At 37.6% G+C, this 27,913-nt stretch overlaps 1 protein-coding gene across 5 annotated transcripts in view; it reads right to left on the bottom strand.

Moving 5' to 3' along the window:
• The window catches only part of Usp25 (ubiquitin specific peptidase 25), a 105,314-nt gene that overhangs the window by 26,093 nt on the left and 51,308 nt on the right, over nucleotides 1–27,913 (bottom strand). For all 5 annotated transcript variants that reach the window (XM_085685705.2, XM_085685707.2, XM_085685711.2 and 2 more), the window contains 10 exons: nucleotides 26,058–26,134; nucleotides 18,732–18,805; nucleotides 14,426–14,574; nucleotides 13,193–13,320; nucleotides 12,783–12,878; nucleotides 11,466–11,627; nucleotides 10,741–10,967; nucleotides 7,493–7,563; nucleotides 6,221–6,449; nucleotides 4,593–4,793 (listed from right to left, as the gene is read on the bottom strand). In XM_085685705.2, the coding sequence (XP_085541831.2) occupies nucleotides 4,593–4,793; nucleotides 6,221–6,449; nucleotides 7,493–7,563; nucleotides 10,741–10,967; nucleotides 11,466–11,627; nucleotides 12,783–12,878; nucleotides 13,193–13,320; nucleotides 14,426–14,574; nucleotides 18,732–18,805; nucleotides 26,058–26,134 (1,414 nt within the window). The remainder of the gene's footprint in view (nucleotides 1–4,592; nucleotides 4,794–6,220; nucleotides 6,450–7,492; nucleotides 7,564–10,740; nucleotides 10,968–11,465; nucleotides 11,628–12,782; nucleotides 12,879–13,192; nucleotides 13,321–14,425; nucleotides 14,575–18,731; nucleotides 18,806–26,057; nucleotides 26,135–27,913) is intronic.

Consider the following 27,913-nt stretch of genomic DNA (forward strand, 5'->3'; position numbering starts at 1 on the left):
AAGTCTCAAAACCATCCAGGTTTTGCCAAAAGGAAAATTGGTTTGCCATAGGAATTTCGGCATGTATTTCTGCAATAAGTACATGTTTGTAATTTTCCCCATCTCTATCTGACAAATTGTAATCCTGAGTGAACCCTACTGTCTCCTTTGCAATCCTATCCCTCGAAAGCTGAGTACTCTCACAAGAGAAAACAATGACAATCTTCCACACTGGTGCCAACATGTGTTTGTGTCTTCAAATACCATACAGAAAAAAGGATTTGAAGTTACTTCCAGCTCTACCTAACTTGAGCTCCAGATCATAGGTCCAACCGCACACTGAATATACAATGATCTACAAAGCTTATGTTACTGGGCTTTGACCTTTTCTTTCAATGCCACCTTATGTCCTCTGCTGGAAAGGGGGCACACACTACCACTTCTGTGTACACTAAAGGAGAAGCTCGCCTTCCACCCATCAGCTCTGCATGCTCTTCCCTGCCTCCGCCTGTGTGTTCTCCCACCTTCTGGGAACTTGCTTACTTGCTTAAGTATCAGTGGTTTGAGTAAGTCTGGGGTGTGGAGGGACATCTTGTGAACCCAGCATATCCCTCCTGATGTAACACCTCTGTCCCTTCCCAAAATGTGACAATGGAGAGTCTCCATAAGGGCAAATGGCTCCTTCTCAAACAGAAAATTACTAACATATGAGAATCCCTGTTCTACAGTAACACAAAACTTGTCATTTAAAGACCATTTTACCACAATTATGGCTTAATTATCAGTTGACTTAAAGCTCATATCCCCTGTCACTCTCTAAAAATCTCATGAGCGAGTATGCTATTTTCTTTTTGCATTGCTAATTCTCTAAGGCCCCACAAAAATAGGAACATAACTTAATAGAATAATGGAAATTGCTAAGCTAAAGAATGAACATGAAGAATGACAAGGTAAACTCTTCACACTGCTGCTAGAGTTAGTGAGATGTCCCATGAGACAAAGCATAGTACTACAATTTCAATATACATGTACTACAATTTCAATATACACGTACGGGCATTCACTTCACCAACAAATTTTAAGTAAACACCTAATTGTGTGCCAAGTACAAAGTTAAGCACTAGATCTCCAGGAGTGACAAAACAGACAGTAACATCTTCTCTTAAAATTAATTATGGAAAAGATCACTAATTAAAAATGAAGGATAATAATTGTAAAAGGGTTTGAATGAGAATGCTCCAAAGGTTTGAGTATTTGAACACCCAATCCCCAGTTGGTGGAACTACTTCCAAAACTTGGAGGCAGGTTCCCCTTAGAGGAGATGTGTCACTGGAGACAGTCTTTGAAGTTTCAAAGCAGACAGTACTCAGAGGGTATCTTTCTCTGCTTCCTGCTTTTGAATCAGATATAAGTTATCAGCTACTGCTGCAGCGCCGTGCCTGTCTGCCACCATGCTCCCTGACAGGACAGTCATGGACTCCAATGCTCTGCAACCACAGGCTCCAATTAAATGTTTTCTCTCAGAGGCTGCCCTGGCCATGGTGTTTTGTTACAGCAATAGAAAAGCAATAAAACATAGCCATATCAGAACAATAAAGTCTAGAAATAAAATGAGGGTTTTGTAAGCAATTTAGTTTGTGGGACAGAGGGTAAGGTGAACTCCAAAACCCAATGGTTAGTGAGTTTATTCCGTCAAAGGAAACACAAACAGCCAAGTAATGATAGTAGGCTCGGTGTTACACGGCACAATAACAAGGGATGAAGGTAGGATGTTGATTGGCAAAGGGCTAACAGTCTTGAATCCTAGAAATGTTTTGAGCTGAACAAGAGATAGGAAACGTTTTAATACAACAGCAGAATAACAAGTGATTTAAAAAAAAAGAATTATGGGCTATAGAAACGTGATTTCAAAATACTTTACAGATAATATTAAATGATTTTGACTAAGTGTCACCCAGAACCACTTTCTATGGATAGACTAAAAAACTGACATTACATAAATATTTATATATGTCATCTATTTCAATTTCACAGGAAATCAAGATAAATCTATTATAATACAATATATTAAATGTAATGATATTCATAACCTTCTAGAAATGAACTATGGGCCCAATATACACACTTGGGACAGTACTATTAATAAAAACATTTTAGAAGATATGTCAGCTGATTTGTGTCTTGAAACTTGTGGGCAGGATTATTTTGGAAATGAAAAGAGTCTAGGCAGAAGAGTTTTTTGAAAACGTTTTTAAGGATCAATAAAAGACTCATAAAAACCTTGATATAAATCATATTAATAAGTAAATTAAAATTAAGGACAAACTAAGAATAAGAAGGGTTATAAAAATCTTGGTAGTGAAAATAGATTGGAGTGATCTTGAAAAGATTCATAAATATTTTGAGATATTCAGAGGATAAAAACAGCCAAAGTTATGAACACGATTAGCGATGTCGCTATTGTGGGAAAGTCCCCTACATGTGAGAGCTCTGAGGAACAAGGTTAAGGTGAGAGAACGGACAAGCTAACAGCCTAGAACAGTAATCAGAGAAGCACTGGTGCTCAAGGAAAAAAAGAGGTGTTTATTATCTTGACTTTCTGGGAACCATAATCACCACATGCATACTGACAGAGATAAAGAGATTACTAGAGAGCTATGCATCTTCTCCATTCTATCAAGAGTATATCCAATCATTCCCTAAACATGGCCTTGAGAGAGCAATGCTGGGCTGGCTGTGAGCAAATAATTGTGGAACTCTTGAGTTTCCATTTCTGGGTCTCTAAACTCAACTGTGTAATGTTAATATTAAAGGCTTCAAAACACGAGTTAAACATCAAGCTAACTCATAACAAAAAGGGACATTACTTTGTTATATTTAAGACCTGGCAGCCCATGGTAAGCTGGCCATTCTCTGGCAGATGGAGCTCAATGCCCACACACTATGGATAGCACTAATTGGACATAATGGGTTAAGAAAAGGAGAGGGCGGAATTGGAAGATAGGCTGGATAAGATTCACATATCTTTAGCTTCTGTGGGCAATGAATAGTAATGGAAAAAAATAATACTACTAGGCTTAGAAAACAATCAATTTGATTAGTATTGTACATCCTAGCTGTGGTAGTTTAAATGTAGTTGGCCCCCATAAGCTCATAGGGAGTGGCACTATTAGGAGGTATGGCTTAGTTGAGGTAGGTACGGCCTTGTTGCAGGAAGTAGGGGTAGGTTTTGAGGTCTCATATATGATCAAGCCATACCCAGTGTCTCAAACCACTTCCTGATGCCTGCAGGTCAACAGGTGTATTAACTCTCAGCTCCTTCTCCAGCACCATGTAAGCCTGCATGCCACCAGGCCCCACCAATGATGATAATGGACTAAAACCCTGGAACTGCAAGCCACCCAATTAAATGCTTTCCTTTATAAAAGTTGCTGTGGTCATGGTGTCTCTTCACAGCAAGAGAAACCCTAAGTCACTAATATTCCTTCTTGAAATATCACCCAGTAGATATAGATCTTTAGTTGGTTCCTTTGCTTAATCTTTATTGAGAAAAGAAGATGGAAATCCTGGCAAGGGAAGTGAGTAGGTAAAAAGATTCACTCAGAGTGGAGAGAAGCAGAGACAGGAAGTCAGGGGTCTCCCAGGGTTTTCTGGTTTGTGGAAATTATCTAGGTTTACTTTCTCACTTTCCAGTGCAAAGAAATGGAAAATTTGTAGCAAGAAACTCATGGTCTTAAAACATGTTTGCAATTAATCTGTTTAAAAAAAGATTAAAAGAAATTTTATCTTCAATTGTCCTAAAAGCTCTTTGTGCTAAATTATTTCAGTATTTACTTTGAATATTTTAATGTTTTTTCAGGTAATATTTAAGAATTACATATTTTTACATGTATGCTTTTTATACATTTGCTATTTTTATTGATCTATATACAATTTTTAGCTTAGAAGACAGTTTTAAATATTTAGCGTTTACTGAAATTATTATATAATCAAAAGAAGGTTTTGATTATATGGCCCTACGACTGAGCTATATTTTCAACCCTATTTTGTAATTAAAAAAAAGAAACTGAATCAATGTGCTATCCCAGTATGATATAATAAACATAGTATTTTAGTATTGTCTATTGAGAACTCTTTCTTAATAGACCCAGCAAGTCGATTTAGTTCTTTTCTAATCACAGCCTTTTCTTCTTCCTGCCAGAAGGACAGCAGCTGGCTCAAAGTAGGCAGGGAAATCTTAGCAATTATCTTGAAAAGGCAAATGTATGTGCAGTGGTGTCGGTCAAGGAACAAGAAAACTCTGAGCTCTGGGCATGGTGGGTGCTAGATCTTTACTACTATTGCTCCTTTATACTTGACAGTAGTTAAACTTCATGCTTTAATTTCTTACACATGTGCTAGTTTTAATGGCATATATACCATTTTTAGCTTGGAAGATAGTTTTAAATATTTAGTTTTTACTAACATTATTTAATCTTTTTCTTTTTAAAAAAAATAGGTGTTGAGCACATGGTCCTACTACTGAGCATATCAGTGAGCATTCTTATATTAAAACACAATAAAAATTGATGCGATTACTTGATAATAAAATACAACAATAAAAATGGACAAACCTGTAGCTGCAGAAAACTCCGCCTCCCTCAGTTTTTGAGCAGCTAAAAGCTTTTCCTGCAATGCTCTTTGTGCAAGTTGCGTATCCCATTCTTCTAGCTCCTTCTCGAATCGTTGGTTGTCTTCCTCAACAAAATCTCTCAAATCTGGTGGCAATGTTTCTAGTCCAACAAGGGCCTGCCCAGTCTCTTTATTAAACTCCTCTGCAAATCATATTTCAAAAACTACTATAAAATTAAGAATTAAAGGAAAAATGCAAAGCTCAAACCAGAATACATTTCAAATGGAATATAAACTTGAGACCATCAGTTATTATATATAGATAGTATATCAAACAATTTTACATAGCTTTTCTTTAAAAGTCTTAAAGTGCTCAGACAAACAATGGCATGAGTATTTATAAATGATCTAAGGGATTCTGAGCAGTTTTTATAGTCTGAAGGGAAGTGTTGAGACACAATCCAGGATTAGAATGTTTTGTGTCTCTAACACTGATATAATATCATTTTCGCTGCTCTAAGACAGCACCCAATCTATGATTATGCAGAAAGTTGCCTTTTCACAGAAGTAAGCAGCAATCCATGACTTTTTTTGGCTCTACACGGAACTGAAACTGTTTTTCATGTTAAGGAGTTAACTACAACACAAAAACACATAAACTTAAGAAGCTTATCAATGCAGCAAGATGTTCTGAAACAGTATGTAACCAGTACTTAACTAGTCGCCTTATACTACACGTGAAATGTAAACTATTTTTCTTCAGTTAGAAATGGACAGCCTGGTCAGGTGATGCAGAAGAAAAGCTGGCTGGATCTCTTCAGAGCCTTTACTGGGTGTTTTCTTTATGCAACGCCCGTATTAGAATAACAGAAACAAAAAGACTCATAGTGACTTGGCTCTGAGCCAACCAGATTAGAGTGAACAAGGCTAGCCAAACACCCTATCCAATGAAGAAATCTGTTTGAGAACACATAAGCAAATGTTTTTAAATGTTACAAAATCTTTGCAAGAGGAGAAGACATGAAGTTCAAATACAGTAAAGTATATAAAGTTCAAAGTAGACAAGACTGCTAAGTGAAACTGGTGGAAATGTCCCAGGCCAGAAAGCCTTCCGTGCTACCTGAGGTGTCAAATGTCTGTCAATGTGTCGATGCAGGAACTAAAGACTGCTCACCACAGAGGAAACATTCAGCTTTACATTTACTATTAGCTGTGAGGACAATATGACTGCATGGGTCACACTGCCGAAGTCTACCTTAGCTTATGCCACTTCTTCAATCCAGCTTCTGACATCATTCTCCACCCTGAGTGAATTCCTCACACAGTCACATAGACACAGAAAAGTCCTTACTCAAAAGTTCATCACCCTAGGGCTGCAGACCTGGCTTATCAGTTAAGAGCATTTGCTGTTCTTGAGGACATGGACACAGTCCCTAACATCCATATAGTGGCTCTCGCTAACGGTCTGTAACTCCAGTTCTACGGGATCCACTCTGACATTCTGGTGGGCACACAGGCACCAGGCTCTTACACAGTGCACTTTTATTCATGCAGGTAAAACACTCATACATAGAAACAAAAAAGTATATAATCTCTAAATAATAGCAATGGTGTAGATGCATCATCTTACCTTGTATTAAGAATTGTGCCTTGTCGTTTATGTACATCAAACAGTAAGCACTGGCATTTCTATAACCACCAAAAGAGTCCCTTACTAGCTCTTCCCATGAAGACTTGGTCACAGCAATATCATTGTACTTCATCCATCTGCTTTCATGATGGTCAAAAATATACGCCCAATAGTGCCCAGCGTTGGCCTGACCTTCGTGAACCAAAACAGCATGAAGGCGATAAGGGACCTAACATGGAAAGAAAAACAAAGTAGAACTTTGAGTATACAGTCTTTATACCATAGTCCAACTGAATCTGAAAACTCCCTATATGAGGAAGGATACAGGGAGGAGGACACATTTTCTAAATGGAATTAAAGTAGGTGGAATCAAACTTTTAGAGAAAAACAACAGAACAACAACAACAAAAAATGCAAAATCTGGGGGTGGCTGGAAATCAGGAGGAGTTAAATAAACTAAAATATATACAAAACATGTAGCAATTGAAAATATACTGTGTGTGTTAGTGGGTGGCCTGCTACTTATTTCTACTGAACAAAGGAGTCATGGTGAACATTTAATACACACACAATTTCTCTTGGTCTTCACAAAAACCAGACTGTATAATTTTTGCATATCCAGAATTAACATTTTATCTTTTCTTCCTATTTGGAAACAGTTTTCTACTATGTAGCCCTGCTTGGCCTGGAACCCACATAGATCTAGGTGCCCCAAAATCCTGGGTGCTGGCTTTAAGGCATGTGCTATCACTCCCAGTTAGAAATTAAACTTTGAGTTTCATAACTCTCTCAAAATTAAGTATCTTTAAATGGGCATATATTTTCTGATGTTTGAAAAATAGATTGTAAATTTTATTGAAATATTTTTAAGGTAGTTAGGTACATAATAAAGGATATGTTTTAAAATTTTTAGCAGAAAATTTCTCCCATTAGTTTATTCTGTAATACTAAATATATTACTTATTGTAATAAAATATATCCAAGTTGAATGACAAAAAAATGTATTGGGAGTTAGGATAAGATAAATAAGATGAACGTGAGAGGATGGAAGGATAGTAGCTCAACAGGCAAAGCATGTTTTGCTCTTCCAGAGGACCTGAGTTTTACCCTCAGCACACATGTGCAGCTGATCATAGCTGTCTGCAACTCCAGCTCTAAAGTTAGCCAACACTTTTGGCCTCCAGAGGCCCTGATAAACACAGAAACATCCAAATAATTAAAATACATCCTTAAAAGCAATATAAAGATGAATTAGAGTGTATGTTCACTTACTTGGATCATGGATTTGTCAGAGTACATAAGTTCAATCGTTCGGTGGATTCTGGATATGCTTTCCTGCAGATCTGCAGAGAGAAGATGGGACTTAATGGATGACAAATCTCACATGGATTTTTTGCTGAGAGCAATAACAGAGGGACTGAGCTTCTCTTATAATAATTACACTAGAGAAGAAGAAAAGTTTCCTAAACTAATCTTTAAGATGTTAGTTATCTTTCCTCTTCCAGCTAAGAATTATTCAATAAACTTAAGAATATCAAAAGAAGATATTAACTATCATTGGAGTCCTTGTGAAATAAAGTCAAAAATACCAAAAATAGGACTCATCAAGGAAATATGCAGAGCCAAGAAAATTAAACTGCACTCAAGCATCCAATAAGCGTTCAAGAAATGCTAACCCACCACCCCATCCATACACACATGGTACTGGAGATTTTTCTAGAAGAAAATCTACTATGAGCTTGTGTACATTTAAGTGACTGAAACGCTAAAGCAAGCCAGGGAAAGGACTCTAACTACAGAACTTCCACTATCCTCTATTTCTACTTCTCTAGAAAAGAATCCTATAAAACTAAAGACTGGGTGTCCCTAGTTACATTATTTCAGAAGTTTAAAATCTTAATAAATGATTGCATCAATACATTTAAATATCATATAATCACAACATACTATTAATTGGTTGAAGAGAACCAAGAAGAAGCCAGAAAAGAATACCAGAAAATATCAATAACTTCAAACTCTGGAAAGACCTACTTTAACCTGGTAGAAAATAAAAAAAAAAACCACAACAAACAAACAGAAAAACATAACATCAATCCCTTATGAACACCTAAAACTTTAATCAACACTACAAAACAAAAAAGGGGGGTGCTACAGAGATGACTCAGTGGTTAAGACCACTGGTTGCTCTTTCAGGAAACCTGCGTTCAATTCCCAGCACCCACATACACAGCAGCTCACAACCATCTGTAACTGTAATTTTAGGGGGATCTGAAGGCCACTTATGGCCCCCGGAGGCACTGCACACAAGGGATTACCAAAATACATGGAAATAACACACACACACACACACACACTCACACACACACACACACACACACACACAAATGAAAGGAAAATAACCGACAAAAAAAACAGCATAAAGGTCAAATGTCAAACTAGGAAACTAGAGTCTATGGTATGCACTATGGGCAAAAATATTAATGTTTTAAATAGTATACAATGCCTTTTCAGAAATAAGAATTAGAAAAATTGCTTAATATAAAATATAGGCAAATAAACTACTTAACAACTTGTTACAGAAAATAAATAATGTAAATAAATAATACTTTCAGCATTTCAGTTTTGGTATATATAAAACTGTCAAAAATGTTTACAAAATAGAATAATGAGATAAATAATACATTTTTAAAAATATGAAAATTCAATGCACTTATAATTAAGGTAAAGAAAATCAAGACACAGAAATGACATTTACGACCTACCAGACTACTCTAGAAAAAAGTACACCCAGGGTTTGGGAATTTTCTGAGAGTACCCTCTCACACAGAACTATTTTAAAACAGGCATAATTTTAAAGCCTATACACATTAGCTGAAAAATGCTATCTTAAAAACATACTATATTTATTGAAAAATATTATGTTTATATATACATATATATAGAATTTATATACATGCATATATATGTAGTAGACCAACAATAGATATCAAATACATTATTCCTGCATGTTGGAATATAACACAACAGTTTAAAAACCAAAGCTGGTATATTGTATCAATAGGAATTAAAGACAAAAACGAGGATTCGGCATGAAATCAGTCTGTCCTTGTCCACAGCATGGTCTACACAAGGTCTTACGCCGTGAATGCTCCTCATGCTTGTCTATTTAACATGACAGAGAGTGAACTCGTCACCTTTTCTTCCTCTTCTAGGTAGGGAGCCACCAGTTTGTATTTCCAAAAGTTTATGTTATTTAGTTATTTATGTTACTGTGAACTAAAGGAACCAATGTGATTTCTCTCTCAGGTCTGTGGTCATTAACCTCCATGTGCCTGTTTTCATTGAATAATATTTCAAATTTTTCATTTCTTTTTTCCCTTGATTCAGTACCTTACTGTCAAATGTTTATTAGCACCCACCATCTGCCAAGTCCAGAAGAAAATTATCCAACACTTATTACAGCATTCAATAAACACTATGCTTAATTAATGTTAGCAAATTCTAATATTAAAATTATTTTCTGTGTATATGTATGGTATCAGGACAAGCTCTCTAGTTACTGAGGCTAACAGTACAACTATTGACTCTACTAAGCTGTGACTGTTCTTCAGTCACACTTACCACAGGAGTCAATTTGACATTACAGTAAGACACTTAGGACAATGAAGGCTGTTTAGTGTGAGTTCATCCTTTTACTATAAATAACAGTTTAGAGTTAGTAGGGTATATTTTGACAAGTTAAAAAACTATACTATAACCTATCATTTAAAATATTTAAATATTTTAAAATATATTTAAAATATCATTTTAAAGTTAAAAAGTATATTTTAACAGAAAAAGATATGAGTTCAAAATAAAATTTCTTTCAAGAAAGACAACTCAGCACTACAGTATTATACATGCATTCATGTATAATGGCTTCCACACATAAAATCCTTATTTTTCTTATTTTGCTACATAATCCCTGAAAATTGTACATATTGGCACTGGGTTCACGGATCATTTCTGCAAATCTGTTAGACCATATTTAAAAATTAAAACTCTAATGCTGGAGATGGGACTCAGCATCTCTAGCACAAATATGCCTCCAGGCTCAATCTTAAGTACAATTTAGGAAAAAGCAAATAAAAATGAAAAATCACTTCTTAAATTTTTATACCTAAACATAAACAGTCATCCCCTTTTCACTATGAGGACATCAGTAAGTACAAATTTTGAGGCTCTGTGACATTTCACCAATGGAGTAGCTGCAAAAGCAAAGCTAGTTTGAAACAAATTTAGACACTCCACTGCAAATCAGACCATCTGTTATATCATTAATCAGCTAAGGAATCTGGGAAAACCCTTTCAGTCCCTGTGAATCCGACACTCACTGCAGAAAATTGGAGAGTCACATCAGTTTCTCACACAGAAAATCTTTTCATAAAAGACTGAAAAAAAATACTAGTGTTTAAATATGAAACCCAGAGGTGTCTGACGTCATCTGAAGTGACACTAACCCACTAGGAGAAGCTTCTTACCTCGTGTGTCATTTTCTATTTCTGTCCTCCAGCGATGTAAACAGCTCTCCAGCACAGACAGTTCCTCTTCTGTTATGTGCCTTGGTGCCGGATGCATGGGCAAATCTGGAGGGATCCGAGACTGAGTGAACGGTTTGTGTATCACTGTCCTCAGTGACAGGGCAGCACCTGATGCAGGTGATGAGCTGGGCAGTTCTGAAGCAGGGGTTCCCTGCTGTTCTGTTGTGCTGTTTTTGAAGAATACATTACTGATTAAACTTCCAGCACTAGGAAAGACTAGGCCAGATACATAAGATAGCATCAGAGTCTCTCGTAATTTCAAGAGTAAGTGATCTTTAGAACAGATCTAATATCTGTGAGTCTAAAGTAAGATTATCTTTCCGTTTTTAAATGAGAAATCTAATGCACGCTCTAATTAAAGATCTCTTGCTAATACCAACCTAGAGTCACAGAAACAAATTCTACTCTGAATTGCTTTACATATCATAAAAGATTTAAAATCTACAGACCATAACACTGCAAAGAGTAAATCTGAATGGAAAAAAGTTTATGAAAATTCCAATTGATAACTATAGATCTACTAAAATAATAAAAGACGAATCTTCTAAGTGAGTCTATTTTTAGAAGGGTTGTTGAAGTCACAACATGCACACTTGATCAAACCCTGCCCAGATGTGTTACAGGACACAGGCAGCCCAGCAACATACTGTGTGCGGAAACGTTACCTTGGTGAAGACTGGGATGGTATGGAGCCACTAGCTGAGGAACTAGCATCAAGATCATCAATCGGAGAGGTGCAAACGGGTTTACTGGAGGCAAATTCCAGCGCATACTGTAGAACATCTACCAAGGGGAATCTTTTGGGACCGGAACCATAACTTAAATATCTGTTAATAAAATATGCCAATGTTTTAACTATATCATCAGCAATATGTTTTTTAAGCAAGTCTTATAAAATGAAACAACACAAATAAGTCAGAAATGAAACTTGCTTGCTTTCTAAGGAAGAAGATGAAACTGAATATACATTAGAGAAATGCACTAAATGTTCTCGGAAAAGGGACAGCAAAACTGATCAAGATGGAAAGCTGTGAGAACGACTGCACCTCAGACACTGTTCTAAACTGTGGGTCAGCAGGAAGATGCCGTTCTAAACTGTGGATCAGTGAGAAGATGCTGTTCTAAACTGTGGATCGGTGGGAAGACGCCGTTCTAAACTGTGGATGTGCCGTCCTAAACTGGATCAGCGGGAAGACAACCTGTTGGATCATCTGCAAATGTTCTCTTTGAATCCTACACTGATCTCAGCTTCAAAGTAGCAGCTTTTACCATTATCAACCCTGTGAACACTTTTCACACATATGAATCTTATGAAAATAGAACCTACTGGAAATATGATACATCGTCACTCAACAATTTGTTATTAGTGTGAAGATTAGAAGCAAATGAGAGGAACTCAAATAAAGTTGTAGGTAACCAACTGGAATTATATAAACTGCACTTCAGCCTGTGGGCTTATCTGGCTGCACGACACCCACACCCACATTCTACATTTCATGGGGTCCTAACAAATAGTGCAGCACTGTGGATGTAGCAACATCGGCACACACAGCCTCTCACTCAGGATACTCAATAGCACTGGCTCTAGCCACGCGCCTGTGAGCTGCCTAACCTCCCTCACTGCCTACCTTAGTCCTGAGTGACGCTGCTGTGTGACATTTGGGAGACAATGGAGGCTAGAGTTTGAATCTTCCCTTTTACCTGCCATTCCTTTCAACACAAAGTAAACCTCACATTCTGTGCTAAGAGTCCTTTAGCTCCATTTACAGCATCAGGAAAACAAGCTGATGATAATCATATATTTAATTTCAATTTCTAAAATAATCATCTAAAGTCTATTAAAGATGCGATCTAGTTTCTAAAATAATCAAACTTCAAATCATAACTATCACTATAAGTTACCCAAAGCATAGTAAAAATTAAAAATCTCGATCATCACCAAACACACGCTTTCCTATCATGACTATATAAAAGTTAAATACCTCTCTAATCTTTGCTGTAATACTGTGAGGTAATCTTTAAGTCTTTTGATTTCTTCACGTTTAATTCTTGTTATTTCTCTGTTTCTGTGCATATACCTATCAAGGAAAAAATTAGCAATCATTAGTATTTCCAAATAACTTGGAAACAGGTATGGTGTTAAGTCTAACTATTACTACAAAAGGTCAATTGAAATTTTATAAGATATCATATATAAAGCACAAAAATATTTTAACATTCCAATATGCATTTATAACTGCATATTTATAAAAGAAATGAACATATTTCCATGACAAATAGCAAGCTATCATGTATCAATGAGGCTTCAACTGAAGGAAATAACATCACATAATTACCACATAGTTACCCTTCCCTCACTCACTGAGAAGTTGCAAAACTGTGTAAACCATACCTGTCCAGATATAAAACTTGGGGAAATTCTAATTTATTATGAATTTTCTCTGGTCTTCCCAATGCTTGATTAAATTCAAATCTTGACAGTTCAAATGTCAATACAGGAGGCAGCTCAGTAAACCAATGCTGAAAGGAAACACAACAAACACTGAGATCACCCTCTGTTTTCTCCATTGTGCATTTTCAGATGAGGATACAGCACTGCTGCTGCTGACATCAGCCTCTGACACTACGGAGGAAGGAGTACAGTGGCTTCCTTACAGCTAATGTCTTTTTGAAAGGTTTCCATAGCCTTGTAAAACCCCAACAGTGGGTCTGAAGTGTAAGAGAGGACAGAGGGAAACCTTATCTCCACACTGCTCTTCTTCCTCAATTGTTTACATTAGAAATCCTACCCAGAAGAAAAGGACAGTTTCCATTAAGACTCAAGAGCTCAGTCTTCTTCAGTCTTTTACTGACTGACACTTCCTAAAATCAACCAGCTAGTCATATCCCATGACTTGACTCAGAGGGAAAAATACTTGTCTGGCACTAATGCTCACTGTTCTCACCCTGAAACTGGGAAAACATTATTTTTCTATTTTGTTCAGATTTTTCTCTTTTTGCTTCCTATTTTTATCTTGAACCTTACAACTATACATTATACTAACTTGTGAAAAAGATTTACCATTATCAAATAAAGTTTATGTTTGTAAAACTATATTTATAAAATTTAAACACAAACTAATGTTTAATGTATTAAATTTCTTGGTGCTCTGAGTCAGTGTCCCCACTCACCCACACATACACATATGAGATTCAACGAACCTTGAAAAAAGTTGTTTTCATGTAAACCTCAAAATTTACAAAAGTCTACTATTTGTTTCAATGGTGATGTTTGATACAGAGATGTAAAATAATGGATCAAAGATTTAAGGTATTTATTTTTGTAAGCCCTGTAATAAGGTGCTGTTAAAGGGAATGCCAGAATCACAAAAATGGTACCACACACTCCTCAGTAAGTGTGCATGAACTTAAATCTGAACCTTAACAGGAATATGATCTAAATATAATCTAGCGAAGATTATATTCTGTACAAGTTTCACAAATACACCTAATTATTGTAATTAAATGCAAACATTTTTGAATATTTTCTCCATCATTAGCACCTATGGAAATAAAACCTTAAATTTGCATTGGGCCATTTAAAAGAAAATGGGAGGTAAGAGGACAATGAAAATGCTGAACTCACCTCTTGACCTGATTTTCCTGAATTATCTGAATGTAAGGATTCAATCTCTCCTTCAATCATCGCAGCTTCTAGGCACTCATGCAGGTCTTTGAACCCGTTGACCTGAAGTGGATACTGACCAAACATTTCAGTGTTTTCAAATTTTTTTCCTATAGGATGGTTGGAGAAGTTAATTAATGTTCCTCAATTTGGCTTTTCAGCTACTAAAAGTAACTGTATATATGGATCCTTTCCTGAATCTAAAAGAGCATCAATTACTGTGCTCCAGAGAACAATGGGTGAGTAGAGCTTTCCTACACACACACACACACACACGAATATATATTTTATATGATATATATGTATATGTATGCATCATGTGACAATGGGTTAGTAGAGATTTCCCACTGGCTAATACATATACACAAGCGTATTCATTCACACTTAGTCACAGATAGTAATTTTAACTCACTTGTATATGAGCTCTTAAGACACTGCTAACACTGGATATGTGTGTATATACAAATGTGTATACATGTGTGTATGACAGTAATTCAGCTTTACTGGAAGACATCATAGACACCCACTTCTAGTCATAAACCTATCAATGACTTGGTTGTTATAACAACCAATGATTGTTATAAGTGAACACTGAATAAGACTACAATAAGAGAGCATAAAAGAAGAGCTAACTTAGTGTTAGGGATGGATAGTAGGGCAATGAAGACTCCCACAGGAAAGCAATGTACTTGAACTTAAAATGTGATTAGAAGTTAACTAAACATAAGGGATTGGGAAGGTCAATTTAAGTGAAGGACAGAGAGAGAGAGCAAGGAAAGAACTATCTTGATAGGGAGAACCGTTATGAGATTAGCAAGAAACCTGGCACTAGGGAAATTCCCCAAAATACACAAGGATGAGCTCAGATAAAACTCTAAACAATAGTGGTGAGGGGGACTGAACTGGCCTTCCCCTATAATGAATGAGGACTACCACAATTGTCAAACTTTTATCTAGTAACTGATTGAAGTAGATGCAGATATCCACAACTAATTGCTAGTCCAACCTCCCAGAGTCCAGCTAAAGAGACGGAATAGCGATTAGCAAAGGGCTCAAGACCATGATGGGGATACCCACATATAGGGCCCTGTCTTCCCCACTCCATGAGGCACAAACGCTAGATGCAAGGACTCAACTGGCTGGCCTTTACACAGAATGCAGACAGCATCACAGGAAGATGAGGATTGGAGATTCCCATATTCCTCACGTGGATGGACAATGGATGGTTTCTGGGGACTGAACACATACGTGTAGAACTACTTTCTCTGTTCTCGAGCGCTAGAACTCACTGGTTCACAGTGGCCAGGAGATTTCCATTTCAAGAGCTAGATATGCAAATTTTTGAACCCCTTATTCATGGTGGTGAATAAGAATGCTTAGGGAACTGTAGAAAAGGAAGGGAGCCTATACTAAGTCCTGAGGACTCCACCTTTATATACAACATACACATACACACATATCATGCACACACACACATACAACATGCATCATGCACACACACATACATAGATACACACCACATTTTCTAAGTGCCCACACAGACAAAAAAAAAAAAATGGCAAGTAAAAGCAATGTCCCAGAGGCTAGAGGTTTGTTTTTAAAGGAAAGAAAAGAAAGACAATCTGAGAAGAGGAGGAAGAGTTAATGCCTGGTGCCTTACTAGACTACAAGAGGTCAGTATAAGAACTGAACCAGATTTGGTGGGTTTGCTCATAGGTAGGAAATCAATAACCTCACAACATCTACCCTTTTCACAGTTTTGGCACCAGCAATTAAAGTAGGGGATGTTGAAAAGAAGGAAGAGTAGGCCAGTGAACCCACTTGCTCACGACAAGGTACTTAAATGTGGATAGGAATGAATGCTTAGGTAGTCACAAAAAGAACATAAGCCATGTTTTCTCTGTAATTATTGTGACGTGAAATTATTCCTTTCTCTACAGGGAGAGAAAGGAACTGAAGACTCCGAAAGGGAGTGAATGGAGCAAGAGACACAGAGTCTAAGTGTAGAAGAATGGCCCTTCTGATATGAGATTCTCCTTGGTATGCTGTGAATATGCTTTATTACCGTTGGTTAATAAAGAAGCAGCATTAGCCTATGGCAGGACAGAATAAAACCAGGTGGAAAATCCAAACAGAGATATAGAGAAAGAGTAAGCAGTGTCAGGAAGATGCCATACGGCTGCTGAAGGAGAAGGATGCTGGTACCTTTCTGGTAGGCCACAGTCTTTTGGTGATACATAGCTTAATAGAAATAGATTAATTTAAGATATAAGAATTAGTTAATAAGAAGCCTGAGCTAATAGCCAAACACTGTTTGTAATTAATATAGTTTCTGTGTAATTATTCAGGTCTGGAAAGCCAAGAAACAAACAGGCAGCCTCTACTTACAACCTTCCATATTTTTATGATGAAAAGAATATGGAAGAGTATAAGTGGATAGAACTAATGAAGTATGAAGCTCATACACAGAGGGAAATATGCTGTTCTAAAAAAATTAAGATGTTGGAATTAAATTCAGAATGTTTGGTAGATTTTATGACTTTAAAATAATTCCAGGAAAAAGATGATTCTTAGATAATGAAGAGACAAATAAGTAAATAAATAAAATTTTAGGCTTGAAATGAGTACGGAAATGACAATAGTCCACAGGAAAATGGAGGAAGGCCAGTGTCATTGTCCAGGTGAGGGACAAGGCAGGGACATGATGCTCACTTCTCAAGTCCTCCCTTTATGCCAGCATTTAGTCCATGGAGAGCTAGGTGAAGAGTTAGAGTCATGGAGACTCTCCACGCAGTCCATGGAGAGTCCGGGAGTTGGTGTCAGAGGGGATGGAAGATTAAGAGTGATCTTGAACACTAGGAGGAAAAGGGAGTGTGAAGAAGACAGCCCTGACAGGAGCAAAGGCAGGTCATTGGAATAGAAGTTCTCCAAATGCTGAGGATGCTTTACAGGAAAAATACATTAATAAAGTAACAGAAAATTGTCTGCAAAGAACCACAGGTATGAAACAGGGTGAGCATGAGAAATGAAACATGGTAGGTCAGTGACCTAAATGATTTTCATTGTAACACACACAGTACAGATAGAAACGTATTTAAGCCACATCAATTAGCACAATATCTATGAAGCAACTTCCTAATACTAAGTGTCAAGATGAACTAACAGCCATGATGAAGGATCATACCCAGAGATATGCTCTGAAGGGTACGGCAGTACCCAGTCCCAGCCTGCTTAGACCTACTTCCTGATTTACACAGTGCTACTTCAGATAAATCAAAAGGGCAAATTAAACAATCTGATTTTGTGTGCTAAATAATTGTTTAGCATTTGAGGAAAAATGCAGTTACCTCATTGTAACCTTTAAATGACTAATATGCAGTTTATGCCTGCCTTATTCAGGCCATTGCAGAAAGACAATTTCATAGACATTCTGCTTTGAACAATATGAAAAATCCCGTGACATTTCGGGATTTTTCTCAGAATTTTATAGCTTGAGAATCAAATATTTGAAAAACATATATTTAATGAGCCTGAAATCTTTCCTTTTTTAAAAATCAAACAGAAATTTAAGAGGCCTAAGTTTTAAAAAATATGCAGCCTACAATGAGTAGAATTACTCTTAGCCAATATTCAAAAGCAAAATACTTTCATTTCTTGAAAATGAGTAAGGATGTTACAATCACTCTGAAAAACACTGTGCCAACCTGCTAAATTCAAACTTCACTAAGTGACCATCAAACCAAGGTGGTCATTCAACTTCAGCACAGCTTGCAAGTTCCACACCTGAACTGCATGAGGCCATAAGCATTTTCAGATTTGTGAGCTTTTCTAATTATGGGATATCTGTGCACACCTGGTTCAGTTCCTGCGGCTCTTTGCCATCTCCCTCTCTTTTCCTCGAGGGGCTCAGAACGGAAGTCTGTACACTTGCACTGTTCTCTGAGTTAGTCCCTATTGTGGTTTGAGCATCTCTTAGAGTCAAATCCAGAAAGACACATGGTAAAAAGTGATAGCTTTTTAGGATCATATATATCAGTTCTCTCTAATTCACATTCTGAAGTTCTCAGCATCTCAAAGGCCTTTCATTGAAAGAGGTATTATGATGAAGGAAGTGCAGGGTGAACATACACTGTAGTTAGGTCTGAGCAAAAGATTAGTAAGAAGGGGGTAGGAGAGTAGAAGAAGTTACAAATAAAGACTACCAACAAACAGTCAAAAGAGCCAACGGAGAGCAGCATCTTGAGGTAATAAAAGTAAGCAACTATACCTTCAAGCACTCCCACGGCTAGGAATCTTCCGTAGAACAACTCTACCATAGGGTTCTTTGGCTTCTCTTCATCCCTAAAGCATGTTTAAAAGATAGAAATATGCTTATAACTTTCAGATCTATAAATAATTGAAAAACATAAAAAGGACCATTAAAAAGAACACTATATGACGAGATGGTAATATTCACAAGGCTATCACGCACACAGCTCTGTTATTTATTGTGTCACCTTGGGCAAAGTACTTAAATTTATTCTTCAATTTCTTTACCTGTCAGCTAAGGATAATTACAGTAATTGAGCTGGCAGGATGGATATGAGGGCTGAATGAGTATACTGCTTGGGACCATCTCAGAAGGGAAGGCAGCTACGCTCGTGAGGTGATTGTTCTTCCTGTTATCACTGCACATGCCCATCTCATACTTTTAAGTCCATATAATACTGGCCTTATTGGGAAGAGAAAGGAATGCTTAATCCAAAAACATTTCTGAAAAAAAAAAGTCATTTCCCACATTTACACAAAAAAGTACATAGGAAACGTAGCTACAAGTGCCACCAGTGAGGAGACCATACACCCTGGTTCTGAAGTGTGGCCTATGAGATTTTGCCATTTTGTTTGAAGGAAACAAGGAAAATCAGCAGTTTTTACTTTTTTAAATGTATTTATTTTATACGCATTGCTGTTTTTGCCTTCATATATGTCTCTGTGAGGGTGTTGGATCATGTGGAACTGGAGTCACAGACAGTTGTGAGCCGCCATGTAGGTGTTGGAACTCAAACCCTGGTCCTATGGAAGAGTATCAGTGCTCTTAACTGCTGAGTCATCTCTCCAGCCCCTACTTTGTCTTCTTTAGAATTTATATTATACACCTCCAAAAGACACTATTTAACCTGGTCTGTATGAAACTTTGCTGTGCTCACAACTGTATAAAGGAAGTTTTATTATTTTTGTGTTTAAATTTATAAATTCGTCTTATGCAGATTTATTTTTAAAGTGAGAGACAAACATCAGTCCTTGCTTAGTGTTATTCACAGGTGATCACAGATCCTTAGAGCCATGTAAAAAGCTCACCAGGCCTTACAGCAATCCCATCTTGCAAGTCCTTCAGTTTCTTTGCATTTGACAACTTGATGTCTCATACATAAATGACCTAAGTCTTTTCCATAATTAATTTAATTTCAATTAATGTGTCTTCAAGTTTCATCCATGTTTTATAAAGTATCAGAATTCTCATTTGTTAGAAACTGAATAATATGCAATTGTTTCATTCACTCATTATCAATGGACACTTTGCCACTGGGTATACAGTTTTGATGAATAGGGTATACAAATACTGCTTCAGACTGTTTTCAAAGCACTGGTACACATGCCCACAAATCAAGATGCATTTTCAATCTTTTGAAGAACTACCAAACTATGCTCTGTGGCTGCTATACTATTATATATATTTCATGTATCAGCACTGCACAGAGGTCCTGACTTCACATTACTTGGTTTGATAGTAGCCACCTTAAGGCTGTGAGTTGTTCCCAGGTTATAGAACTTGCTTTCACCTGTACAATGCAAGCACCTGTACAATACAATGTAGCCTTCCTGGGGAGACACCTTGAGAGTTACTGTTCAGTTTCACTGCCAGGTTGACCCTGTGTGGTTACTGCAAGTTTATAGCTAGTGGAGGTTCCTGCTCACCTGCAGCTCTGGGTAAGAAGAGAACAGGGTCCCTTACTTACACACAGTGGGGACATGTGAGGATATAATTAAGTCGCTAGTTTGGAGGTTGCTGTCACCAATACAATTATATAGCCCCAGCAGTTAAATTATATATGACTATAAAAATCGAGGTGTTTACACAACACAAAGACTTAATCTTTGGGAATATTCCTAACAAAGAATTTTCTAAACTGTGACAACAAAAGGTTCTAGAAACTCACTTGACATGGAGAAAACATCCAAAAAGTGACCATTCTGAAACTTTGGCTGTAATTACTAATAGGAATCAGCATTTCCATCAAGAAAACAAATGCTCTCTAGGCCTTGATCCTTTCCAATCACACAAATTAACTCTTAGAAAGAATAATGACCTATCTGATGCCCTTTGATTGGATAACTTCACAGAAGCAACTAGTTGCAACTGGCTATGCTAATTCTGAACTGTAATTACTAATTTTCAAAGCACCTGTGTGGTGTGGGAGAATTGTCTGTATTCTGTCAGTCATGTTTTAAATAAACGCTGATTGGCCAGGCAGGAGGTGTAGGTGGGAAAACCAGACAGGAAGTAGAAATGATGCAAGGAGGGTAGGAGAATTCCGGGGAGGAGGAAGCTGATTCCTCCCACTCCTGCCCAGATCACCGAAGCAGCAGGATGTGAGCTGCCCCACTGAAAAAGGTACTGAGCCACATGGCTAACATAGATCAGAAAAAAAAATAGGTTAATCAAGATATGAGAGTTAGCCAGTAAGAAGCCTGACCTAATGGGCCAATCAGCATTATAACTTATAGAGATTTCTGTGTGATTTTTCTCTGGGACTAAACAATTGTGGGGACCTGGTGGGAGGATAGAAAAAACCCCAACAAACAGGCCCCATCATGTCACACCTGTGAGAATTCTGGCACCTCTGCACTGAAGGACACCAATCTTTCCTGAAGGTATCAGGCATGGACATCTCAGAACTGTCTACTCTGGTCTGCTTTGCATTTTCCCAGACACTTTTCACTCTGAATCACAGATCATGAACCCTAGAAATGCACTGTGCTTACATCAATAGATACAGGGAAAGAAGAACGGAAAAGAAGTTAAGAAGCAATGAAAAGTCCTACTATAAGAGACACAACACTCACTTGCATGGAAATAGAAGAAGTTGAGTCTATTACCAATGTCAAAAACAAATGAAACTTCCCTGAAGAAAACATTAAGAGTAACCATAGGAGTGAGAGTGAGGCCAGAAAAGAAAGAAGGCAGCGGTCTCAGGAGGTAAAGAATAACGGTGCTGCTCTAAGTGCACAGGGCCTCTGGCACAAAAATGATGGATGGAGAACTTTGAGGGCATGGCTGATTCCCTATCATTAGGGAAACAGGATCCCTTCCTCCATATACGTCTACTTCGACTATGAAGGCACAGCAGAGGATTTGCCTTAAGATGGGGACAGCAAAGTGACTCAAATCAGCTGAACTCACAACTAGAGAGAACTAAGAACTACTGAGAAGTAAATGAGGTTAGTTCCAAGAAAATTTAAGATTTAGACTTAAAAAAAAAGGAATAAAAGAGACTTTTTTTCTGAAAATTTTAGGAAAAAAACTAAAGAGCTATAAATGGAGAGTGGAAGGTGGAAGATGATGGGTAAAAGGGGATTGAGCAGTGTACTGTAGGATATCCTTTATGATGTTTACCTGAGAGGAGAAAGTAGGAATTCAAGGGTAACACTTCAAAGCACTGAGAGAACCTCCAAGAACAATGGTTAAGGCAGGGAGGTAAAATGACTGCTCAACTCTCTTCTGGGCATTAGAAGGCTAACAAAGAAAGGGCAAGAAACATGGAGTTTTCTCAAAAAGAAACTCTCAGGGAACAGAGCCATGGAGGCACCCACATTTGGGTCTTACTGGATCAGAGTGTTGGCGGAGCACACCTGTTCAAACCCGTGAGTGGGAAGAAAGTAGAGGGGACGGACAATTTGGATATCCTCATTCAGGTATCACTAATCTTCATTGTGAGGAAACAATCAAGATGTCACTGGAGGAGTCAGAACAACAGCAAGTGTAAAATGCACAGAGTAACTGACCAGGAAGCGTGTATTTGGTACTTCAAGCAGTCCTAGCTCTGTATAAAGGAGATGCAAACAAAACGCTACAATCTAACTCAAGCCTTCTGTTTGATTTCCATTTCTGCTGCTGCTATAAAACACCCCAGCCAAAAAGAAGCTTTGGGAGGAAAGGCTTATTTGGCTTATAATTCCATGTAACGTCCCGTAATCTCAGGACATTCACCAAGCAGGAGCTTGACATAGCTGGTTACACTACAACCACAGTCAGGACCACAGGAAAACTAACGCACTCATGCTGCCTGCTTACATCAGCTAGCTTTCATCACTGTACACAATTTAGGGCTTGGTCCATGGTATGATGCTGCCCACATTCAGGGTAGGTCTTCACATCTCAGTTAACAGGACAACCGCCCACAGATATGCTCAGAGACCAATGTGATCTAGATAACTCCTCAGTTGAAGTGCTCTCCTAAGTCTAAGTTGTTTCAGGTAGACATTTAAAACTAACCATCATCACTTTCTAAAAGAAGGGATTTGACACACACACACACAAAGTATGCATGCATGTAACTGAACTCAAAGATATATGACACCCCAAAAGAAAAGCATCAAGAGGTTGCAGAGATGGCTCAGTGGTTAGGATAGCTTTTTCTCCTACAGAAGACCCAGGTTTGTTTCCCAGCATCCCTATGGCAGCTAACAATGATATGTAGTTCCAGTCCCAGAGTTTCAACAATATCTTTTGGCATCCACAGGCACTAGGTGCGTACATGGTACACATACATTCAGCCAAAACATTCATCCACATAAATAAGTCATTAAGGGAAAAGATATAGCATTAAGAAATATAATCAGGACTGGGGACGCACACCAAAAGTAATCTCAGAATGGTACTGCAAAGGTATCTTCACTGAATGCTAGGCTTTGGGTCTCAGAAGCATCAAGAGCAGATTCAGTGCTAAAGTTTGATTAGGAAGTTTTGGGCAAGTAACTAAATGAAGCTAAGATGAAGACAGAAAGCAGCCTTGGAGGCAGGGTTTAGAGGCCTTTGTAGCAACTATAGCAGAAAATACATTGCTAGAACATTCTCCATCAGAAAGGAGGGCTGACGGGCAATAAATGATCTCAGAAGGAAAATGCACCCTCTGAGTTAACAAGTAGCCAATGGCATAAACTTCCAAACAAGCCAAAAAGAAATCAGCTCTCAAATGTCTTTCTATGATGGAGATAATTTGCAAATCTTGAATTTTGTTCCTTCAAATAGTACACACTTGGTGCTAAATTCATTTTTTTTATTTTGGCTTTTTTTGATTTAATCAGTTACATGTTTTATTATTATTATACATAATAATATTGAATATTCTTTATTTGAATATTCAAATTTGGGAATTTAATGTTTATGTAATGAATTTTGCCTTTCTTTCTCATTCTTCTCATCCATTTTCCTCTCCCACTGAAGTGCTTCTTGCTAGTAAGCCCTGCCCTACCTTCATGGCATCTTTTTGTGTGTGACCCACTGGGGATAATTACAGTGCCTTGTCAGAGAATAAGAGTTGTTTATTAGAGAATGAGCAACTTGCCCTCTCCCTAACAAGTGTTAGGAGGCAAACACTCCTCAGTATGGGGTAGGGAGTCAATTTCCACACCAGATCCACGATGCAGTGCGGTTGAGTCCACTTGTGCACAGACAACCAGAACACTGAGCTCCTGAGAGCAAAGGCGCTGCCAGATACAGAAAACGCCTTTTTACTGGAGAGCTCCCTATCTCTGGAATTTCCATTTGGTTTCCCCCTTCTCTCATGAACCCCCTGAACCTTGAAGGAGGCAGTATAGCTGTCCCATTTAGGGTTCCAAACTCCAATCTCTCTATTTCTTAGCACACTACTCAGCTAATCACAACTTATGGCCAAAGGACACTTCTCTCATTAAACTTTGGCACTGTACTGTAAAGTAAGGCCTTAGTAAGATTCTCTCAGCTTGGTTTACGTTCACAGACAGTGGTCTATAAGCAACTCACTAGTAATGGCTGTCATTCTGCAGAACTAAAGCCAATAGGGCTTTCTCAGCTTATGTTTCTAAACTTCTGCCATTATTCTGGCAACAACACAAGTCAGAATTGCACAAAATTACGAGATTAATATTGCAGGGTAAAAATGACAAGGTTCCGTGCTGGTGCTAGCTCTGTGTGTGTGCGTGTGTGTGGTATGTCTTACTATTCCTCTGAAATCTAAAATTCAGGCATGCTCAGCTCAATATCTGAGGTGCTGAGAGAACTGGAGATATTTAAGTGAAAGAACACAGCCTGCAGATGAGGACCCCAGCGAGCTCTGAACAGGTACATCTTACTATGGAGCCCACAAAAACTAAAAAGCTGGGACAGATTTTTTTTAATTAATTGACTTGTGTACACAAGGCAAAATAGTCTGATTTCTGGGTATAACTCCTCTGAATTTTACCTTAAAAGATCAATTAAATGTCATTTGGAAAAAAATTCCCTTGGATTTTGACAGCAAATTGGAGGGTTTACTGTTTAGGTACATTTCTGGTGAATAATGATATTGCAGCCTTTTTAAATTAATGGCAAACCATGTTATAGTGGCCTTTAATAATGATAAGGCTGAATGTATTTTAAAAAAAAAAAAAGAAAAAGGAGACAGAAGATACTTAGGAAAACTGGAAGAAGGAAGGAGGTAATAATTTTGAGCCTAGGATTTCTTGCCTGTGTTCTACATATTGTTCAGCGCACGCTGCAGATTTCACAACAGAGCCTTTAGCAGCAATCTAAACGGCTGGGCTTCAACAAAATGCATGAAGGTGCAGTTGGAAAAGTGGCTTGGCAGTCAACAGTGCTTGCTGCTCTCACAGAGAACCTGGCTTTGGTTTCTAACACTCACGTGGTTACTGAGGACCACCACTAGCTCAGGTTCCAGGTGATCTGATCCCTTCCTTTGCCTCCTCAGGCACCAGGCACATAATGGGGCACACAGATAAACATGCAGGCAAAGCACCCATAAAGGGACAAATGGTTGATATAAAGAGTGGCCTCAGGAGACTGAGCAAACTCCACCCCAATGAGAGAGCCTCCTTTTAAACCGTAGGTGAATGGCACCTGAGAAACAACAGCCAGGGTTGATCTGCCACTGTCCCCACAAATAACTGCGAAACTGTCAAGGATTTGTGCTCACACCGAATTGACAGAATGAGCAGCGTGAATATGGAGGGGGAAGAGCTCATCCTGTCCTCAGGAAAGGACTTAAGATGAAATAAGGTTTTTTGAAATTCATGCCCAGCTAACCCTCTTCTTCCTCATGAAAAGTTGAACCCAGGAAGAACACAGGGCTGTAAGATTAGTAAGTAACCTTAGGAATCTCACACCAGATCTGAGAGGAGAAACTGACAGCTACCGGAAATGTGCTACCTTAAATTCCAAACAGCCTTTTAATAACACAGATAACACTAGGACTCTCAAAAGTTTCTCTTATTTGCATGTTGCACTGCACCCAGAGAACAAAAATGATTCTCATTTATTGACTTTAAAGCCCCATCATTAAATATCACAGTGACTTACGTTTCCTCTTCAGCTTTCATTTGAAAGGCGTCTTCTAACCAATCTAACAACTTGTGTGTAAACTCACTCACATCTTGCTGTGGAGAGAAAAAGGGTCAGTTGGTTGATATTTGATCCTACTAATAAACATGCTATATGCTGCAAAATAAAACATAGCCAGACACTATTCACAAAAGTATCATGAGAATGTGTCCCATAAATGCAATAAATTTTCATAATTTAACCAGGACAAAAAAAACCCCGATATTTTTAAAACTATTAAAATGACAAGGTTTTATTTTAGGAAACATACACACATAAAATATAACAAATATTAGTTATATCCTTCCTGTATACTTTGCAATGAATCCATGAAATGAAAGACTTCCTTATACCAACAGACTCTCTGTTTTATACAAAATTGTCATCACCTTTTCTCCTAAAAAAAAGACGAGTGTTTTTGACAAATGTTTAACTCATATACAATTTTTAATTCATACCCACTTTTATCAAGATATTTACTAACTTTTACAGATATTAAGTCCAATTATTTAGTCTACAATCCTTAAATCACAAATGAATTTTACATTCAGAAATAGCTAAATAAAACCTTTTGTCATCCCTTTGTTTGGTTTGTTGATCACCTAACAAAAAATAATAAGGTAAGTAGTGGCCCACATAATTACTACTACCACTTACATAATGTTGCTTGCAAGATAGAAGAATAGGTTTAAAAGAGAGAGACCAGTCCATGGCATCAAGACTAGATAGATGAAGCAAATAGGTAATTTACCATAACTAAAGCAAGAATAAAGTAGTTGCATTTTTTCCCCAAGTAGTGCTTAGCTCAATGAATTCACCTATAAAATGTTGATGCTAAGGTCTAGGAAGAGCAAGCAGCTCTAGTACCACAAAGTTAAACAGGACTGTTCTCAGCACAAAAGTCTCTACTGTATATACTTGCATCACATTGAGCAAGATAGCAGCAAAAAAAATTTACACAAAACCTCAAAAAGCAATTTTAACTGAAGATGGGTCTTTGTGAAAATTGCTAATAATCTTATGGTGAATTCAAATTAGATTAAAGAGTGCCCTAACTCCACTAATGGCCAGTGGAACACAGAACAACAGAAGGCAATTAGCACCAATGAAGACAGGCAGAAATCAAAACTAGTCTTCCAGGCCCAGGGCCAAACAATACCAGAAAATGATGGAGGCAGGAAGGATACTCCTATTAGAGAGCATGTGGCTCCACCCACATCTTCATTCTAAACCCTTGGCCTCCACAAATATTAATTTTCTATTGTTCCTCAGCCAGATAATTAATTTGCAAACATTTTAAACAATTTTATTCATCTTGAAGACTGTAGCTAAAAAGAACCATCAATATTTCCTACTTATCACAAGTCTTTGAGAGAACTATTCCATGTCTTTCTATGTAATCAATCTAAAATTTACAATTACACAACTAAGTTTTGGCCAAGTTCAGTAGAATGAACAAGGGAGGTCCTTAACAATGCACGCTTAAACTATAAGAATGACCAAAACTGACAGGACTGCCATACAACAAAGAATCGCCCAGAAAATTGTTTCACATTTCCAAACATGACATATTCTGGGAGAATATGAAAGAAACACAAGTACAAAATACCAAGCTGGGATGTGGAGGCGTATACCATAAAATATAGTACTTGGGAGGCAGGGGTAGGCAGCTCTCTCTGAGTTTGAGTTGGCGGCCAACCTAGTCTACAGAACAAGTTTCAGGGCAGGCTCTAAAGCCACAAAGAAAACTCCAGTCTCAAAACAAACAAACAAAAACAAACCAAACAAACAAAAAAACCTTAATCACAATACTCATGTGACTTGGATACACATTT

This window comes from Myodes glareolus, chromosome 2 (assembly GCF_982192425.1).
Source record: "Myodes glareolus chromosome 2, mMyoGla1.1, whole genome shotgun sequence".
Taxonomy (NCBI): domain Eukaryota; kingdom Metazoa; phylum Chordata; class Mammalia; order Rodentia; family Cricetidae; genus Myodes; species Myodes glareolus.